General features: G+C 42.8%; 1 protein-coding gene, 1 long non-coding RNA gene and 1 other non-coding gene across 3 annotated transcripts; 2 read left to right on the top strand and 1 right to left on the bottom strand.

Annotated features, from left to right (window-relative positions):
* The first annotated feature begins 12,002 nt into the window (after positions 1-12,002).
* LOC132683368 (uncharacterized) lies at positions 12,003-17,910 on the top strand. Its single transcript, XR_009612189.3, has 3 exons — positions 12,003-12,392; positions 13,073-13,136; positions 17,278-17,910. It is a non-coding gene; the product is annotated as an uncharacterized LOC132683368 (long non-coding RNA).
* On the bottom strand, positions 15,401-17,508 carry ACTRT3 (actin related protein T3). The gene is made up of 2 exons (XM_060639192.2): positions 17,306-17,508; positions 15,401-16,507 (listed from the first exon to the last, which is right to left on the bottom strand). Exons 1-2 carry the CDS (start codon positions 17,506-17,508, stop codon positions 15,589-15,591), a joined length of 1,122 nt encoding a protein of 373 aa, XP_060495175.2. The 3' UTR covers positions 15,401-15,588.
* A 1,236-nt stretch (positions 17,911-19,146) lies between the features above and the next one.
* TRNAV-AAC (transfer RNA valine (anticodon AAC)) lies at positions 19,147-19,219 on the top strand. The gene has a single exon. It is a non-coding gene; the product is annotated as a tRNA-Val (tRNA).
* The last annotated feature ends 1,257 nt before the right edge of the window (positions 19,220-20,476 follow it).

The following is a 20,476-nucleotide window of genomic DNA, read 5'->3' as shown; positions in this document are numbered from 1 at the left end:
TATATTTAAAAATCATATTACACAATTTTAAAATAAAATATATATAACAGGGCACCTGGGTGGCTCAGTCGGTTAAGCGTCCGACTTTAGCTCAGGTCATGATCTCACAGTCTGTGAGTTCAAGCCCCACGTCAGATTCTGTGCTGACAGCTCGGAGCCTGGAGCCTGCTTTGGATTCTGTGTCTCCCTCTCTCTCTGTCCCCTGCCTCTGGTCATGCTCTGTCTCTATCTCTCAAAAATAAACATTAAAAAAATAAAATAAAATATATATAAATTAAATTAAATAAATATCGTGTGTCATAAATAGTCACAAACCACATCTATGGCACTTGGTAATTACAAAACATTTCTAATAGGAAAACATTTACTTGCAAATACAGTATCTGAAAGTCTCACGTCCTGTCTTTAGAAATGGTAATGATACCTATCATTGTGTCCAGGGCCTGGGAGTACGAAGTGGGAGAAGAGGGGGTCCAGAAGTCCCTGAGGCACGCCTCCTGTGGTGGAAAGAACATTTCATTCTAGGACAGAAGCCACTGTCACCCCTCTTCTGGGACTGGACCACAATAAGGTTACTTGGCAAGACAGCAATCATATTGCAGTCCTTCATGCCAGTCCTTCTGCATTAGTTAAGGTTCTTTTGAGTGAAAGCAACAAAAACCTCAACTCCCAAATGGCTTAAACAATCAAGGCAATTTATTAGTTCATGTATTTAGAAAGTCCAGAAGTAAAGCAAGCTTTTAAGTAGAGTGCATCAAGGGCCCCACCCCCTCTTGCTCTGTGTGTCTCTGGATTCTGCCTGTCTTTATGTGTTGACTCTGTCCTCAGACTGGCTTCCCTTCTAATTCTAATAGCAGAACATTGATTTCTTGCTCCTTCATTGCCATTCAAGGAGAGAGACTCTAATTTCACTCAACCATTAAACTGTTCCAACCATTAAACTTGTTCCAACTGGACCATCCCAGAGCTGCTCACAATGGCAAAGAAGATGGGATTAGAACCATCTATATATAGGCAAGGGTCAATCCATTCCACCTACAATGCATGACTACAACTGAATGCAGGAGGACAAGTATAATGCAGAAGAGGCACCACCATGTCCATATCCAGACTATGTATTGATTTCCTTCATCCCTGTAACAGAAGCACAAATGAAGCTGAGAAATAGACTCAGAGTTTTTAACCATGCTCTGTCTCTTCCCCCTCTCTGCCCTCCCACTCCCTTCCCCTACCCCACCCCCTCTTGTTCTCCCTGTCATCTCTAACTCCTGCTTTGTTAAAATTGATTGGCAGTGAAAGTAAGGAAGGAAGAAAATGAGGAAAGATAAGACAGGGAATATATAACGTATCCTCCATTTTAGTAGAAAGATTCTGGGAGAGATTCAATGATTCAATATTCAGTTACCCAAGTTACCTGCAGCTATGGCCAGATCTAATGCTCTATGTAAGTAGATATATATGGTAATCAAGGAAAATTCTTTTTTTGAAAATTTTAGAAGACAAAGCAAAATAGGTAGATTACCCAAAGTCACTCTACAAGTCTGAGTAATTCTCCTTCAAACCAAATACCTTTGTGTTAATCATGCATTCTTTTATTTTTTTTAAGTTTATTTATTTATTTTGAGAGAGAGAGTGAGTGCATGTGTGGGCGGGGGTGGGTGGGGGGGGCCACGGGGGAAGGACAGTGAGAGAGGGAGAGAGAGAATCCCAAGCAGACACAGAGCCCAACGCAGGGCTTGATCTCACAAACCACCTGGACTGAGATCAAGAGTGGACTGCTTAACCAACTGAGCCATCCAGGCGCCCCAGTCATGCACGCTTAGTAACTAAGTAAAAGAACAATCTAAAAACATGGCAAATGTTGTACATAATAATTATTCACAATAGCAAGAAAAAAATTGAACACAACTTAAATATCCATCAATAGGCAAAGTGTTATGTAGAACTGGTGTATCCATTGAATGGAACATTAGGCAACAGTATTAGCTAATGGATCTGAAGTCTTTTGTAGTATCACAAAAAAAAGCCTATGATTTACTACTGTATTGACAAAAGCAGAACTTGGAAAATAATTAGGTAAAATGTACTTATCAGATATAATCATGTAAAATATACACGTAGAAAGTCACGGGAAAGGTACCTGGGTGGCTCAGTCGGTTAAACATATGATCTCAAGTCATGATTTCGAGGTTCACGAATTCTAACCACATTGGGCTCTGCACTGGCAGCTGAGAGCCTGAAGCCTGCTTTGGATTCTGTGTCTCCCTCTCTCTCTGCCCCACCCCCGTTCACACTGTCTCTCTCTCTCTCTCAAAAATAAATAAACATTAAAAAAAATTTTTTTTAAAGAAAGAGACTGGAAAGAAATATACCAAATAATACTAGAGTTTTACTGAAACGTGATTGTTTTCTACTTCTCAGCTTTTTTTGTAACACTGTTACACTAATTTTGTAACTGGAAAAAAGAAAATATACTTGGCAGATATCTACTTAGCAGCTTGCCTCTGTCTGTGCTGGTAAAACAGCAATTACAGGGGCACCTAGCTGGTTCAGTGGCCGGAGTGTGTGACTCTTGATCTCAGCGTTGTGAGTTCAAGTCTCACACTGGGTGTAGAGATAACTTAAAAAAACAAAAACAAAAAACAGGGGCACCCGGGTGGCTCAGTCGGTTAAGCATCCGGCTTCGGCTCAGGTCATGATCTCACAGCTTGTGATTCCAGCCCCGCATCCGGCTCTATGCTGACACCTCAGAGTCTAGAGCCTGCTTCAGGTTCTGTGTCCCTCTCTTGCTCTGCCCCTCCCCTGCTCGTGCTCTCTCTCTCTCTCAAGAATAAATAAAACATAAAAACAAAAAACAAAAAGCAAAAAAAAACCAGAAGTCACATTTAAGTGGCCTGTCTCTGTCCCAACAGCACTCATTCACTTATTCAACAGCTAATTATTAAGCAACTATTACATATGCACCAGGGATGTATCAATGAGTAAATGACGTGGTCCCTGTACCTATCTTTACAGCCTAGCGAAGAAGACAGACTATAAGCAAACAATTTGTTACAAATGAGGAAAACATGGGATGAAGGTAACCAAATAATGTCATAAAAGGAGAGAGAACCTGCTTTAAAAGGTCAGAGAGGCTTCCAAGGAAGTAGTATCTTAGTTGAAATGAGAAAGAGGAGGTGGCTGAGAACCCCAAGTGCAGGGCAGGGCAATTGAAGCAGAGGGCCTAAGGTGAAAAAGAGCTCGGCAAGTCCGGGGGACTGAAATCAGGAGACCCGCATGGCTACAGCACAGTGCAAGAGGAGAAAAGGGGTTAAAATGAGGTTAGAGGGGTAAGCAGGGACCAGATCTTGCAAAACCTTGATAAGAACTTTGGATTTTACTCTGCATGCAATGTGAGCCATTGAAGGGTTGTACAGAGAAGAAACACGGTTCCGTCTGCACCTTCATAAGATCACTCATGGCATTGTGGGAAATGACTTGATGGTGCGTAGGGGACAAGATGCAGAGAGGATAGTTGGAAGATCTTTGCAGCCAATTGTATTTCTTAGAGCAGTAGCAATGGAAATGAATTAGACTCGAAGACTTCAGGGTATGTTTTCAATATGGACCAGAGGATGCGGTGGGGTGAGGGAAAAGTGAGTCAAGGATGGTGTCCAGATTAATACTTTGAGCAACTGAGTGTGTGGCAGTGGCACTGAGAGAGAGGGGAAAACAGGAAGAAATAGATTTGGGGGACAAGATGAAGACTTTAAATTTAAATAAGACCGAACTGCCATATAGAGTGTGTATATAATCTTTCTCTTCAGGAAGACCTTTAAACATGGAAAGCACGTTTTTCACCTTTGAAATCTTAACATCTTGAACAGTGCAACATGTGACAGAGTAGGCATTTAGTGAGCAATTGTTAAACGAACTTCACAGCTTTGAAAATATTTCATTCATTCCAATGTAAGAAGATTCTAGTTGCTGTGGAAAGCCCGATTTTAGACAGTTTCCCTTACCAAGACTGACAAGGAAAAATATTGATTGGCCGGTAACTAAAAAAGAGAAAGGGGCACCTGGGTGGCTCAGTTGGTTGAGCGTCAGCTCAGGTCACGATCTCATGGTTCCTGAGTTCGAGCCCCGCATCAGGCTCTGTGCTGACAGCCTGGAGCCTGCTTCAGATTCTGTGCCTCCCTCTCTCTTTGCCCCTCCCCCACTCACACTCTGTCTCTCGAAAGTAAATAAACATTTTTAAAAAAAGGGAGAAAGAAAAACTATGAGATTCTTATTTTTTTAAATTCTTATTTATTTAGTTTTCTGTAGTTAAACTAAAATGGGAATTAAAAGCTTTAATGTGTGTGCTTAAATTCTTGGGCCAGCCACTGACCTACTTGAAGTGATTTTACCTCCCAGTGTTTCAGTTTCTCCATTTGCAAAAGGGAGATAATGGTAGTTGCTTTATCTCACAAGGATGTCATGAAAATAAGTCAGATAAATTGCTTTGCCCTCCTTGGAAAGGGGCTCCAGAAAGTAAGCATTATTAGATATGATGATGAATACTCACAACTTCAAAGATATTTTTAAATTGCCCCCCAAGTCTTTGAACATGTTAAGCCTATGAATAGCACAGTGTTAGGTGTTTATACATTTCTGGCAAGCTTTCACCTCTTGTTAAAGCAGTAAATGGTCTTTGAACAAATGTATTTCTCATTCTTTGATAACTATGCTTCCTTGTTTGTACACTTGAAAGATGATTATCATCTGGCATGTGAGGTCAAGTCCAGCTCCTTGGTGCCATTACAGTTCAATTGCAGCTTTAATTGAGTTTTTCTTCCAAGGTTGAAAATAAGTCATTTGGTTCACTTTAGTAAGCTCCTTGCACTCTAAAAAGTGATTGTGAGGTGAATACAACTATTTTCTGCAAATGATATAAATAATGTTTTTCATTTTAGCTACAATATCCTCATTCGAAAATTGATATGAAAAATCCGGTATTTTTATTTCTTCACTGTTGTATTTTTTTTTTTTCTGATGGGTTTCCCTAAAATTGCTTTTAATAGCTATAATTATACATTTTAACATTTCTAACACAGACAGTCCCTGACTTACAGCGGTTTGACTTACAATTTCTTTACTTTAGGAAAGTACAAACGCGATAAGTATGCTTTCAGTAGGAGCCATACTTGAAATGTTGAATGTTGACTTTTTCCCAGGCTAGCAATATGTGGTGGGATGCTCTCTCGAGATGCTGGGCAACAACAGGGGGCCTCAGGTCCCAGTCAGCCACGCCATCATGAGGGTGAACCAATACACTTACAACCTTCTGTACCCGGACCAGCCATTCCGTTTTTCACTTTCGGTAGAATATCCAGCAAATTGGGGCGCCTGGGTGGCTTGGTCGGTTAAGCGTCCGACTTCGGCTCAGGTCATGATCTCACAGTCTGTGAGTTCGAGCCCCGCATCAGGCTCTGTGCTGACAGCTCAGAGCCTGGAGCCTGTTTCAGATTCTGTGTCTCCCTCTCTCTGACCCTCCCCCGTTCATGCTTTGTCTCTCTCTGTCTCAAAAATAAATAAACGTTAAAAAAAAAATTAAAAAAAAAAAAAGAATATCCAGCAAATTACATAAGATATTCAACACTTTATTGTAACGTAGGCTTTGTATTAGAGATTTTGCCCAAGGGTAAGCTAATGTCAGTGGTAGGCTAGGCAAACCTATCATGTTCGGTACGCCAGGTGTACTTTTGACTTATGAGATCTTCAACTTACAACGGGTTTATCAGGACATAACCTCATCGTGAGTCAAGAAAGACCTACATAGACAGCCATGGTACACACATAAATATCACCAAAGTAAAAACCTACAGACCCCAAGACAAAATACAGGATAGGAAACATCATCTAGGACATTTCTTATTACAGATGTGCATCACGTTCATAATTAGTATGATATTAGAAAAACTAACAGACCATTAGCACTACCATTCTTATCCACACTTCTCTTACCTATATGCCTAACACAAATCAAAACTCTTCCTGCTGGAGTAGCCAAAACACTCCCAGTAGAGTGCTGCAAAATCATTCTTTGCAAAGTAAGAGAATAACACCTACTTCTCCTCTCTTAAAGAACCCCCTCTCCAGGTAAGTCTCACTATATCCACTCGACAGATGTGGAATTTGAAGCTGGGTGCTTTACACTAGATCCCCCAGCTAGGTCAGAACACAGGCTAAATATGCTTGACCACAAGGATAACATCATTCCCATTCCTTCCTCTTTCCTTTTTCTCTCCAGGAAGAATTGAAGCAACACAAAGGAAGACACTGTACACTTTGATAACTCTCTAGGAGGGGAGATCTGAACCAGGACAAAGGAAAGGTAGGGGTAAAATGGCCTCAATTCTACCAAGTGATGGTAGAAGCCTCCTCACAGCTTCACCAGGATCTGACAGAACGGACACTGATGAACGATAGGCCTCCCTCAGGCAGAACCCCAGGAACAAATGTCCTAGGCCCTAAATATTATGAAGAAGGAGTGGCATTACTATTTCAGAATATTATTAAAGTTTAATTTTGAAAGTCCTGCCTCCAATGATATACCCAGGGGCCGATAAAAGATGCCAACAGCAGAGCGTCTTCTCAAATACGATTATTCTGGGTGGGCCTTGAACTGGTGGGATGGCCCAAACTCCCACATCTCTAGGGAAAGCCTTCCTGGCATCTGGTATCATTGAATTTACCTAGGCCAAAGGTCATAAATTAGTGGCCTATAATGAGCCAGATTTTACCTCAAAAGGCTCTTCAGTTGGCCCACTGCAATGACTTCTGCCACCAACCACCTAAGTCAGGCCAAACTGCACAGGCTAACGGCACAGTCCTCCACAAGACTGCCCTTACTCCAGATACCAGTCACAGGTTCAAGGGTCCCAGGCCACCCTCCCTTCTAAGCTGCTGGCTACAAATTTAGGGGTTTCTGCTGCTTCCTCAAGTTTGGTAATTTGCTAGAATGACTCACAGAAGTCAGGAAAATGCAATACTTATAATTACAGTTTTATTATAGCAAAAGGACAGGAAGGAGAGATGCAGAGAGCAAGGTCTGGGAAAGTCTCAAATGTGAAGCTTCCACTGTTCTCTCCTGCGTCCTCAAGGATGTATCATCTTCCCAATACACTGATATGCGACAAGGTGGATTACTACCAACCAGGAAAGTTCATCCAAGCTTCCGTGTGTCCAGAGTTCTTACTAGGGCTTCATTATATCAGTATGATTGGTAAATCATGTGTCAGTCTCTGCCCACCCCCCCCACAAACCCCTTCCCAGAAGGTTGGGTTGATAATCCCCCATTTGCTCTTTCTGGCACGACCAGCCCCATACTGAGTCATCTCATCAACTATTAGTCATCTCACAAAGTATGAGAGACCCACCATGAATAAGAAAGGCACTCCTACCACCTGGGAAATTCCAAAGGTATAGAAGCTACTTCCCCAAACTCAGAAACAAAGACCAGCCCAAATTCTTTATACACCCACATGATATTTAAATGTTATTTCAGATTAGCTACCAACATTTAAAACTGTGTTCACATAAAAATCTAAATGTTTTGTACTCCCCTGAAGTATTGGCAATCTTAGCCTTCCATTCCCACAAAGCTGCTGCCTGCTTTCTAAGGGACACTCGTGTCTCCCCACCATCTCCCTGGTCTCTACTTTCTTACTCTTGGAGTGATTCACTCCTTTGTTTCCTTCACATCCATGGCAAACATTTAAATTTACAAACCCTGGCCTAGGCCTTGGGTGTTTTGGCTGTTTTTACTCCATCTCACATTATTAACTTCAAGGAATACGTGGGGAAGGAAGGGCAATTACCTTTTGCCCTTTCATTATCTTACTTTCAAGCTACTTTTCCTCTACACTTCATATGAGTCTGGGTGCATGTGTGCATATACGCATGCCTGTGCCGTACAGGTGTCTCTTAGAAGGTCTTGAGCCAGGCTAATATGAAAGGTTTGACTGCAGAACCAGGACAAGCTGAAATAAAATTCATGTCATCTTCAGACTCAAAAACTAGAGCCAATGGAGGACCTTAGAAAAGAAGCCTCTCATTCTAAAGACAAAGCAAAACCTATGTTTCTCAATATCTTTAAAGCTATAGCTTCCTTCATAAGCGTAAAATTCTCACATCCTCCTTTATTATTTGATATTCGGCATAATTAACTGAAAAAAATAAGTGGGGCAGATACTATTATTTTCAAAATTCACATACCCCTTTCTCCCACTATACCACTCTGTAAATCACTTGTTTAAAGAATATAAGAGGCATGAAACAAGCCCCAAGTACATCAGTGGCCATGTGGATGGATACCTATAGTCTCTCTTAGGTACAAGTGTCACAGAGACCTTGAGTTTTATCTTCAGTATTCGTGGGTTTCATATTTTGAATTTATCTACTAAAATTTGTAAACCCAAAATCAATACCTGCAATGTTTTTACAGTCATTCACAAACACATGCAGAGCAGTAAAAAATTTCAGTCAACTGATTTTGAAGGTTCCCAGCAGAGGCCAAACAAGGGGACACTTTACATTCTCGTTCCAAAAATAACACTGTAAATAACTGCCCTTTTTGTGTTCTATTTAGGGGCACTTTTTTGGCACTTTTGTGCTTTTTTGTTATTGATTTTGTTATTTAAAACGACCCCCAAGCATAGTGTTGAAGTGCTATCTGGTGTTCCTAAGTGCAAGAAGGCTGTGATACGGGGGCATCTTGGTGGCTCAGTCCGACTCTTGGTTTCCGCTCAGTTCACGATCTCATGGTTTGTGAATTTGAGCCCCGCGTCAGGCTTCACGCTGACAGTGCAGAGCCTGCTTCGGATTCTCTCTCTCCTTCTCTCTGCCCCTCCCCTGCTCGCTCTCTCTCTCAAAATAAATAAATAAATACTTTTAAAAAAAGAAAAAAAAAAAAAAAAAGGAAGGCTGCGATATGACCCATATAGGAAATGAACGTGCTAGATATGCTTCGTACAGGCATGAGCTATATGAACTTGAGTACATTAATGATATATGCATATTAAATATATATGTAAGTGTCAATGTTATATGTTAAATAATATAGTATTAAAAATAGTAAGTCAATCATATATTGAACATATATTAAGATATTAATATATTTCTTTAAACAGAAACACACATAAAACAAGATTATGCCTTAATCAGTTGGTGCATATGTTGTGACCAGAGGCTCACAGAAACCTAATTCCATATTTCCCCCGAGAGAAATGGTTCAGTATTCACTAGTTCAATGTTTATAACTTTATAGAACTACCACAAATGACAAGGATCAGCTGTACGTGTAAAATAGTGAAGCACACATGGGACTTTCCAGCACAAAATCACATCAAAGGTGGCTGTGGAGGGAGTGGGGGTTGGGGGTGGAACCTAAGCTCACAGGCAAGTAACCATTAAGGATGCGATTTCGTTTTAAACCAGAAAATGATGGTGCAATTAATGCTAGTCATTCTTCCCAGATAAACCAATGCAGCATTAAGATGCCACATAGTAAACAGAGCACTGAACTTAAAGTTGGGAGGCCTTGTTGCTGGTCCCAACTCTGCAAGTAATTAACTTAGGTAAGTCATCTAACCCCATTTAAGCATGTTTCTTTATCTGCTAGAGGGATTTAAGTCTTGTAGCAATAACTCACATTTGCCATAATTATTATCCACAAAAGCTTTCCATGTAAATTATATCACTGGATGACCCTGATGGTCCCTTTTTACTCCAAAACCGTATCACTTAAGAGAATTACTTTGCCAAACTAGAATAAATATATCAAATGTTTATAATACTAAGAAGAGCTTTCCTTTGGAATGTTTATAAGACATTAGTCAGAGGGAGGACTTCAAATACAAGAACTAAAAAACAGCTGTGGACTTATTTTTAAATTGTATTTATTCAATTAATATTTTCTTTTTAAAAATGAGAAAAACATTCCCAGGAGATGGCCATCCTTGCCGCAGGCCCCATACCACCACAAATCTTGTAAATGCGGAGAAACTAAAGTACCACTAGGTGGAGCAGGAACAAAAGACATTTATTTATAGTTCAAGGAACCCGGGCAGTCTTCAAGAGGTCTTAAAAGGTCACCTTCTGAGTACATGGAAGCTTGGTGAAGCGGAGTTATCTCAACCTACTCACCCTGTGTGCTTTCCAGAAAACCATGCTGACTGAGGAAAATTATTTTTCTTCTTAGAGAGCATTACCAGCAACAGCGAATTCCAGCTTTTTCACACGTCTATAATTGGGCTAAGAATTGTGTTGGACAACACTGAAGGACCTATTTTAGGTAATGGGCTGAGGTACTGCAGACCTACACATTTACAAATTTGCTGACATGGTCCTCCAGATTGGTTCTTTCCGTTGTCAGGTCGGGACGTGAGCTGGGTGGCTCAGTCGATGGGGCGTCTCACTTCGGCTCAGGTCATGATCTTACGTTTGTGAGTTCCAGCCCCGGGTCAGGCTCTGTGCTGATAGCTCAGAGCCTGGAGCCTGCTTCAGATTCTGTATCTCTCTCTCCCTCCCCCTCCCCTGCTCATGCTCTGCCAGTCTCTCAAAAATAAATGTTAATTTTTTTTAAATAAAAAATAAATGTTAAAATGCAGGTCGCTGGCTACCATCTCTCCCAGCAACAACTCCCTGAATAGCTGTCTTAAGGAAGTGAAGGCACTCGTTTGGGATGAATCCATACGTAAATTTGGATTTAGTCTTTGGAGATAACTGGGCAGAAGGGCCTGTAGGTTGTTTCCTTTAACCTAGTAGGCCATCAGTTTATTTTCTTTCCTGAAAGACCACCAGATCCAAATGGGGGGCGGGGGTGGTAACATATTTCCTTCTTTTCCGTTTGTCGCCACTTAATGCTTTGCAACCACCGGCAGAGGCAAAGAAAATTAACAAGCTGGCACCATTAAAGGAACAATATTCACTGTTTTGAGAACACACTAGTTCTGGTTAACAAATACTTACGAAATGTTTAACAATCCCATCGAGGGGACTGGCTGCGTGATCTACTTTCCAGATCTACTTTCGTAAAGGCAAAACCTCAACAAAACCCCCAGATCAGCTAATACATGAGGTACAAATGGGCAACAAAACCAGAGGCAGGGGATTAGGACAAAAACCCTACAAAAGAATGGCTCGCTGACTGCTTGGCTCACTGCCCACTCATCTGGGCCAATTTCATAAATGTTCTCCACGCATCCTTCTGCCAATCTGCACGCACCCTAGTCCAATCCGCGGGTATCGCGACCCCACAGGCCCACCACTGATGGCGAAGGGAGACCGACGCGCACAAAAGGAGTTCCCCCCCGCCCCGACCCCTTCCCTTGGGAAAGCCGACTGCGCGCCTCCAACAGCACCTCAGCAGGCGGCATGTGTCTGAGCCCAGTCCCGGGTGCAAGTCCCACAGCTCAGGGAAGCGCACCGCGCGCGGGGACCTGCTCCCGTTTCTCTCCCTGCGGTCAGAGCCTCGCCCTTGGCCCCCCAAGGGACCCGCGGCTGACAGAGCCCAACTCTTCGCGACGGCAATGGGTGCCTCCGGAGAAGCCCCGGGCCGACCGCGGCCTCTAGGCGGGACGCGGGGGCTAAGGAGGCGAGCCACCGCAGGGTCCTGGGAGGGGCGAGCAAGTCAGCAGCTGACATTTTTTGTTTGCTCCAAACTGTACGGTGGACGGCGGTAGGCCGAGGCTTTTCCGCCCGCTGAAAGTCAGCGAAAAAAACAGCGTGCGGGAAACAAAAGCGCGGCGCCTACGCCCTTCTCAGTTAGGGTTAGACAAAAACTGACCGCTTCCCCTCCCAGGCCCACCCTCCACAACCCGAGGTGCACAACGCCGCGGCTCCCTATAAAGACAGCGGCCGCCGTAAGCGCCGATTGGCTAAAGCCCTCCCATCGCGGTTCTCGCGAGATCCGTCCCCAACCACCCACCCATCCCCCCTTTTTTTTTTTTGGAATGCTCTATTTCCGGCCGTGAGGACAGTTGCGCCCCTCCCCCCACATTTCCTGGGAAAAGCGTTAGGTATTTTCCGACGTACTTGGAAAGTAAAAACGAACTTGTCCTACTGCACGGCTCCGTTTTCCATGCCTTAAGGACCGGGTGCACCTGCCTTAAGGACCGGCCTCGGGGCGCTTGACCACCTTAAGAAAATGAAGTTCACAGAAAAATTTTAGGGCCTGGGAAATATGACAGTGATTCTCAACTCTAGTCACATTTGTTAGAGATCTTTAAGAAAATAGATTCCCGGATAGCCTTGGCTAAACCAGAAGGTTGGCTGGACTCGTTGGATTGCCTTGGAGTTCCTGCCCTGCTCCCTTCTCCTTAGAAGGCCTTTTTGCAACGTCTTCTTGAACACAGGATAGGTTTTATTAAGTATAACTACTTCATTCTTAATCTTAACATTCAAGATTTGAATTTACCTTTTATTAGGAAATGAAAGCTTTTCAGTCATTAACTTTGCTTTAATGTTGTGTCATGATTAGGTTAAAAATCCACCATAAATTGTACCAAGTTTCTGTAATGGTATAATTGAAAGGGCGGGCCTACTCCCTCCGACTCCATCTTGTTCTGTGTCCTTCACCTTGACCACACCTCCTCCCCTTGAGTAACCCCACCCCTCTCACCTGCCTAACAGGACTCGGACCCTTCCCCAGGACCCTTCCCCAGCCAATCGGCTGAGGCCATAGCCATTACCTCACCAACTGCCCCTAGGCCCCAATAAAACCTTTGTCCTTTCGAAACTCGCTCTCTCTCCCTGGTATCTCACCGCTGTGTCGGTGCAGGTAGGGGATTGAGCTCGAGCTAGCTCGAATAAAGGCTCTTTTGCTTTTACATCGGACTCGGCTCCCTGGCGGTATTTGGGGATCACGAATTCTGGGCATAACAATAATATTGTTTTACATATTCATGTTCAGTTGGGCGAATTCTGTGGAGTTGTCGCTATTGACACCTCAGTCTGAAAGAAAGATAAAATATTAGAGGGGTTGGTTTCCAATGATTTTAAGGGCAGGGAAAATACAAACGTGATTTTCCATTTTATTCCCTATCCCTAGATTACTTGAAAAGGATCATCTATGAGCCCATGTTAGAGGCTGGAGTCAGTACAGAATATTCCAGGTAGGTTGTTGAGTTAACTACCTGAGACCATGGTTCAGAATTGTTTGCCTGACTAATGTAGCAAGCAATTTACTTTGGGATCGCTTTAAACTTAAATCTCTTAACCTGTTTAAATATCAATTTTTTTAATTTGTAAAATGGGAGTAATGCTTGTCTTGCTCATCTCTCTGGGATGTTGAAGTTTTGCTTTGTGTTTTAAGTTTATTTCTGAGAGAGAGGCAGAGAGAGCAAGAGGAGGAGGGGCAGAGAGGGAGAGACAGAATCCGAAGCAGACTCTACACTGTCAGCATGGAGCCCAATCCTGGGCTTGAACCTATCAACCACGAGCTGATGACCTGAGCTGAAGGCAAGAATCTGATGCTTAACCCACTGAGCCACCCAGGCCCCCCTGAGATGTTGAAGTTTAAATTAGATAAATATGTAGATAGCCCTATTTTCTTTTAGAAAACAGTTTCAGAATTCTGAAGAATAAGTTCATGCTCTCTACAGTGCTTGTGAATCTGGTGCGTGCAGCATCAACTGTTCCACAGTGCTCTCAGATAATCATTTTTTACACGGTATCCAATCTAGTTTTCCTTATAATCACTGACGTGAGAGAGAAGTACCTAGGAATGAAATGCACCTCTTCACAAATGCTTGACTCAGGCCCACTTCTCCTTGTACAATGTGCCCATCATTATTACACCTTGGAATCTTTGCCCTAATGTTACCTCTGGCCAGAATTTTCTTTTGGTCAATTCTCCATATCTACATACCTACTGGGAGTGCACCATAGAGAGCATCAGGGAAGGGGATAGAGATGAAAAGGGAAATCCCACAATCCCTTTCTTCTAAGAATATATCTATTGCGGGAGAAAGACAAGCAAACTAAAAGATAAGACTGCATAAATTAAGTGGTCAATAGGAGAACAAATAATGCGTTGGAGGACACAATGAATTTTGACTGCATGGAGGAAGTAGCATCTAATTCTACAACAGAAGATAACAGATTTCATTGTATTCTAAAAGTATCTAGGGGCGCCTGGATGGCTCAGTCAGTTGGGTTGGGCGTCTGACTTTGGCTCAGGTCATGATCTCCCAGTTCGTGTGTTCGAGCTGCATCAGTCTCTGTGCTGACAGCTTGGAGCCTGATTCTAATTCTGTGTCTCCCTCTCTCCCTCTGCCCCTCTCCCACTCGCACTCTGTCTCTCTCTCTTTTCCTTATATTTTAGTACATAGTTTTATGTACTAAACAAAAAAGAATAAAATTAAAAGGTACCTTTACAGAGTTTATCCTATTTGAAATTTACAATGACCCTGTGAGACAGACAGGGATTAGCAGCCCCACTTTATGGATAAGAAAAATTTATCTTCAAAATGTTCGTGCAGCTGGTAGGTGGTAGAGCCTAGACCTAAATCCACATGTGCTGCCCCTGAATTCTGAGGAAAGGGCATTACATTAGGTTTAAATTTCAGCTGTCTTTCAAATCTAGCCCCAGAGCCAAATCTACCAGAAAGTCTTCCACGAGACCTCAAGGTATTTTCCTCCTTATGAACCCCCAGACCATTTTATGCTTCTCTTAGGACACCAAATCACTTTCTACCTAGTATAATTATAATTAAGGCATAAATCTCACCTCTTATACTAGACTGCTGGCTTCTTAAGGACAGGATCTCACTCCTGCTTTAGCAGTCATTGTGCTTAACATAGTGCTTTGCACAGAGCAGATATGAAATACTTTGAGTTACATGAATACTGCCATCATTATCAAGAACCCAGGTCATTTCAGACTCTTCCCCCATCATATCTAACTAGATACCAAGACTTGTCAGGTTTTTTTGTAATTACTTCTTCTGAATTCCTATTGTCTATAATCTTGAGTCTTATGACTTGACTACTTTATATCTAGAATAATAACTGGTTAACTGATCACCAAATCTCCAGGGCCTTCCCAGCCCAATTTATTCTCCAAACCACTGCCACATTCATCTTAATTTCCTAGGTTTCCTGCTTTTCATTCTTTAATTGTTCTCCTTTGCCTATAGGACGTGTAACACAAAGCCTCCCTTTCCAGTCCTTGGCCTTCATTTACTTTCCTAGTCATTGCTCTTAGTCTGCTCAATGTGAGCTCTTTATTTCAATAAAACCAGTCTATTAAGCATGCCTTGAATATGCTTTGTTCATTATGTAAACCTCAACAAACTTAAATCTGTATCACCCAGTTGGCACACATGTTGCACTACAAATTTTTCCAAGGGAAAGATGAGAACTTCAAGGTCAAGAATAATGTTTCCTCTAGCATTTAATTTGGTTCTACTCCAGAAACAGGTTGTTTGCTTCACCCATCACAGAAATGGAAGAGACATGGACATTCCAACAACTGAAATACTTTGTTCTCTCAGACACATATAATATCCAAAGTTTTCTGTCACATATACTCAAAGCATTTTTTTCTAACCATTTTATCTGTATTCAGAAGCATCTTTGATGTACTATGTTGGGTCCAACTTCTTTAAATTCTGCCTTAGTGATCCACATGTCCTGGAAAGCAGACAGGGATGCAAGAATAGAGCCTCCCATCCACACTGATAGTTTCCTTTCTGGGGGAACTGTAACTTGCACAGGTGTATTGGCAGGTACCATATTTGCTACACCTTTAACTAGCCGCTTGTCTAAACCGGGGAAAGAGGTTGATCCCCCAGCAAGGATAATATTGGAGAAAAACGAATTCCTCAGATCTGTATCACATTTCATTATGCTGTTGAAACACAACTTATCGATGCCAGGGGTCTGAAGGTTCCTAAGACGTGGAGAGAAGAGGGCCTCTGGACAATGAAAGAGTTGGTCATAGAGCTTGATCATCGTCCCATCAGGTAGCTGGTAAACTTTCTCTATAGAATCACGTTTCTTGGCCATTTCCTCTTCGTAGTTCATTACCACATAACAAGAAGTTTCCTTAATGTCTGCGACAATCTTTCTGTCTGCAGCACTAAGCAGCATGATGCCCTGCTCCTTCAACAGTGTCATGAGGTAGTTGGTGAGGTCAAGGCCTCCCAGATTTAGCTGCTGGACACCATGAGGCAGACAGTAACCCTCAAAGATGGGCACACACTGGGTAACCCCAGCACCTGAGTTCAGCACAAAACCAGTTGTGAAGCCAGCAGCAAAGAGAGCCAGCACCCCCTGAATGGACATATAAAAGGCAGGCACCTCCAGATGCTCAAAAAACACTTCAGTGATTTGTTGCCGGTTGGCCAGTGGGTTCAGTGCTGGCTCCGTAATCAAGACTGGGCCATCACAGGCCTTTAGTTTCAGGTTATGATCATAGATATGCTTCCACATGACCTCCATGTCCCCCCAGGAAGTAATGAGACCACGTTCCACTGGGTAGCTGTAGGAAAAGCAGTAAGATAAGTGACAGCTTTTTTTTTTTTTTTTTAGTGGCAGCTTTTAATTTTTTCAGCATCTACTCTCTTCAAACCTGGGTTAATCCCCATACTTATTACCAGTACCCTTTGTTGGCAGTGACTGTCACAGCCAGTTAGAGAAGGTAACTGCCAGCAAAAGTCTGCATAGCTGACTTCCTCTGCAATTTTTGTTGCTTTCCATTTGTCCCCGCGTTGGAAGACAAAGAATCTTTAAAAAAAAAAAAAAAAAAATTGGGAAGTCTTTGGAGCACCTGGCTGGCTTAAGTCAGTTAAGCATCTGACTCTTGATCTTTGCTCAGGTCAGGAATTCCCAGTCGGTGGGATCAAGTCCCAAGCTCTAGGCAGAGCCTGCTTGGGATTCCCTTTCTCCCTCTCTCTTTCTGCCCCTCCCCTGCTCCCTCTCTCTCAAAATAAATAAACTTTAAACGAAGTTTAAAAATTGGGAAATCTTTACATAATAGTACAGTTTTAATATCAATTAATTGAAGAAAATAACCCACAGGGAGAAAGTGACATCCTTAAATAAACTTGTACATTATGAACGGTGACTTTATTTATACATTTGAACAGATCTGTTTACATACAAAGAGCAAGTAATGCTAACCCTTTAGATGTCTGGTACCCTCAGAGATTTGTGGCCTGCACCAGCGGGTTGAAACTTCCTGTTCCTGTCTTCCTTGTCCTCTCACCCTTATGTCCCTCATCTAGACCCTCCCTCTTTCCCCTCCACTAGGGTCCTGCCCGCTGTGAGAAGACGGTACCTGATGGACAACGAGTTTCTCCGCTCCTGCGCTTGGTCACCTACACACGTTTCCAGCGCGCCCTCCGCTACCCAGCCCTGTCCTTTGGCCCGGCCGATAATGTTGGGGTAGACGAACTGGGGCTCCCGCGACCCAGCCAGGCCCGCCTTAATCACTCCTGAGCCGTTGTCGATCACCACTGGTAGCTGGTAGTAGTAGTTCATGCCGTCTCCGCCTCCTAGCCTCCTATCGCCTGGCTACTCCGGCTGCCCTGGTTGCGGGCTGCGGGCTGCGCTAGGGAGCGAAAGTGCGTAGCGCGGGCCCTTGGGCAGCGCCAGAAGGCCTACGGCCTGGAACGTCGCGTCACAGAAGCGCTGGCCTGACCATGGGGCCTGGGCCTGGCAAGCGAGCCCTGGAGAGCCCAGGCCCATTGACCCTCCAAACTACTGCCGCCCCCCCGCCCCCCCCCCGCATCTCACAGGGGCTGGGTCACTTGCCACCCCCTGGAATCCCGGGATACCAATATCAGGAAAACCCAACTTTCTTCCCTAATGATATAAATCTAACCCTTCACAAGGGGCCTTCCCCAATACCTCGATGAGTCATAAAAAGTTTTCTTTTCCAAAGCCTTTGAATTCTGGTTAATAAGTGTCTGTCCATGGGCATGTTGAAAGTTCTAGAATGTGGCCTTGAACCTAGGAAAAGGTGGGGAGATTTGACTAGAGAAAGTTGTCACAGAAGACGCCTGGTTTGTGCTTCTGGAAACCCTTGTCAACTTTTGAAAACACAAAGGAAACAATGCTAGGATTTAAAGTTGGCTTTATATACTTTTATTATTGTTTCTATACACCAGGCAAATACTTTGTTGAGCTTCTTTCCTGCAGTTTCTAAGCAAAATGTAGTCAAAACCAAAATGGTAGAAGCTCACTTTTTTGGATTGATTGATTTTTAGCAATCTCATCTGGTTATCCCCCATGTAATATGAAGGTCATTCCTATTTCCTAAAAAATACAGGTAATGGTCTCACGGTTTCCTGAGTTGGAGCCCCGCATCCGGCTCTGGACTGACTGTGCAGTCTACTTGGGATTCTCTCTCTCTCTCTCTCTCTCTCTCTCTCTCCTTCTCTCTCTGCCTCTTGCCTCTCCGCCACTCTGCTGTCTCTCTCTCAAAATACATAAAAACTTAAAAAAAAAAAAGGCTTGATTTTTAGGCATAAGGACGTGTCTGCCTCTTTGCAAGAAAAGTGATATTCCTTAGGTCCTATGAAGTTTAGGTTTAGAAAAATTTAAGTACATTGTGTGCCAAAAAGTGCATCTTTGGTGTCTGATTTTTTACCCCCTCAATTTTACACACTATGTAGAGGATTTAAAAACACCTCAGCAAGTTCGAACCTCTGTTTGGTCTCTGAAAGCAGGGGAGGAAATTCAAAAGCTATTTACTTGTCTCTCCACCAGAGGTTGAAAGGGTCACCTAAGTAACAGCGGTGGCACTTGGTGCTGCAAGCCTCTGCAAGAGGAGGGAGGCCACTGAAGCCCCGCACTACACCCTGCCTTCTGAGCAACGTCTCTCCAGGAAAGGATATGAAATAAAACATTTCTTTCCCACAGAAGTGTTACCCAAAGGAAGGGCAAGGAGTGAGTGCCTGGTTTCTGCAGCGGTACCTAAGAGTCTGAAAAAAAGTGCATGCAAATTCCAACTTTCAGAATAGTTTCAGCACTATACAATTAAACATTTTGTTATTTTCCTTTTCTGATTGTTTTGTTTTATTTTTCCTGTTAAAAGCTATCTCAATATTACGAGCCTGTGAACGCCAAATTACTACTTCCATATGAAGGACTTTCTGAACCACAACACCTAGCTGGGTTTCCGTAGTGTAGTGGTTATCACGTTCGCCTAACACGCGAAAGGTCCCCGGTTCGAAACCGGGCGGAAACAACTTTTTTTTTTTTTTTTTTTCCTTTTTTTCTTTCTTTCTCTACAGGGTTCCCCCGAAACGGAGCCATGTGGTTTTCACCAATTATTCCAGACTTTTAAAATGCATTCTTAATAGCAACTTACTGAACAGTGAGAATTTAAACTTTCACCCTGGTTATGTTATTCAGCAAATGTTTTTATTGACAGCTTGCCATGTGAAGTGCTTCAAAAAAAAAAAAAATTCAAATCACAACCTACTACTTAAAAATAATGTAACATACAGCCTAGAGAGGAGCTCAAACACAGCGGTAAAACTGTTAGCCTTGTTGCTTCCTAAGCACCTTTTGTGTTACAAGTCATGTGGTTTTCCATTAGTTTTCCCCTTCAGACTGCAAATTCCTCATTGCCGGGAGACCATGTTTTAGTCTTATTTTATACATACTTAGTGTCGTGCTTAACACCTGGTAGAGACTCATATTTCTGAATGAACTACCGAAAAGGGTTTCAACAAAATATAAAAGTGGAATCAGAAAGGTGTAATCTAGAGCCAGCCTCAACTTTTCCCCTTATAAACTTTATGGTAGTGGCTTTATTCACAAATATGTTTCTTACCGCCTAGAGAAAAGAAGTTAAAGAGCAAACAGTGTCCTTGAAAAAAATCTCAGAAGAAATGGGTAAATTCCAGTTGAGACTGTCTTTTAAAATGAAGTCATGAGTAAATAGTCTATGGTCCTGACACATCTTTAACAAAAATAAATGTAGTTCTGGTTTTCTTCGAACTATGATATCCGTAAGTACTAGGGGAAAATTCACCCTACAATATCAACACGACTTATCCTACTGTTTCTATGCCTCTTGTATGTTACACAGATAACTGGCATCCTTTTCCTTCACTGTACAAAATCTGAATTCGATGTAAATTATTACGTTAAAATATTCCTGGCCCAGACGCAGAACCTTTTGCGGTATAAAGCCCACCTTCCTGCAATGTTGCGTGTGCCCAGGTGCCCTACTGCTTTGCCCCGCTTTCTTGCATCTCAGACTTTTAACACCAGGTAAGGATATCCTGAAACCTAAGCTACAGTTGGCTGATGCAAACACAATTCAGGGTTCTCAAGAGCTTTCGGGTACATAAACTGAAAAGGAGTGACCAGTCTCAGTTCAAAAATCCTCTATGGCCAGGAGCCTAAGTACACAAAGCAGCTGTTCCCACTCTCGGGGGTCCCGAGGAAGGAGAGGATGATGGGAGAAACCAAGAAACTACAAGCCCCAGCATGC

Source organism: Panthera onca, chromosome C2, assembly GCF_046562875.1.
Source record: "Panthera onca isolate mPanOnc1 chromosome C2, mPanOnc1 haplotype 2, whole genome shotgun sequence".
Classification (NCBI taxonomy): Eukaryota; Metazoa; Chordata; class Mammalia; order Carnivora; family Felidae; genus Panthera; species Panthera onca.
The sequence above is the reverse complement of the archived record's forward strand: the minus strand, read 5'-3'. Positions and strand labels throughout refer to the sequence as shown.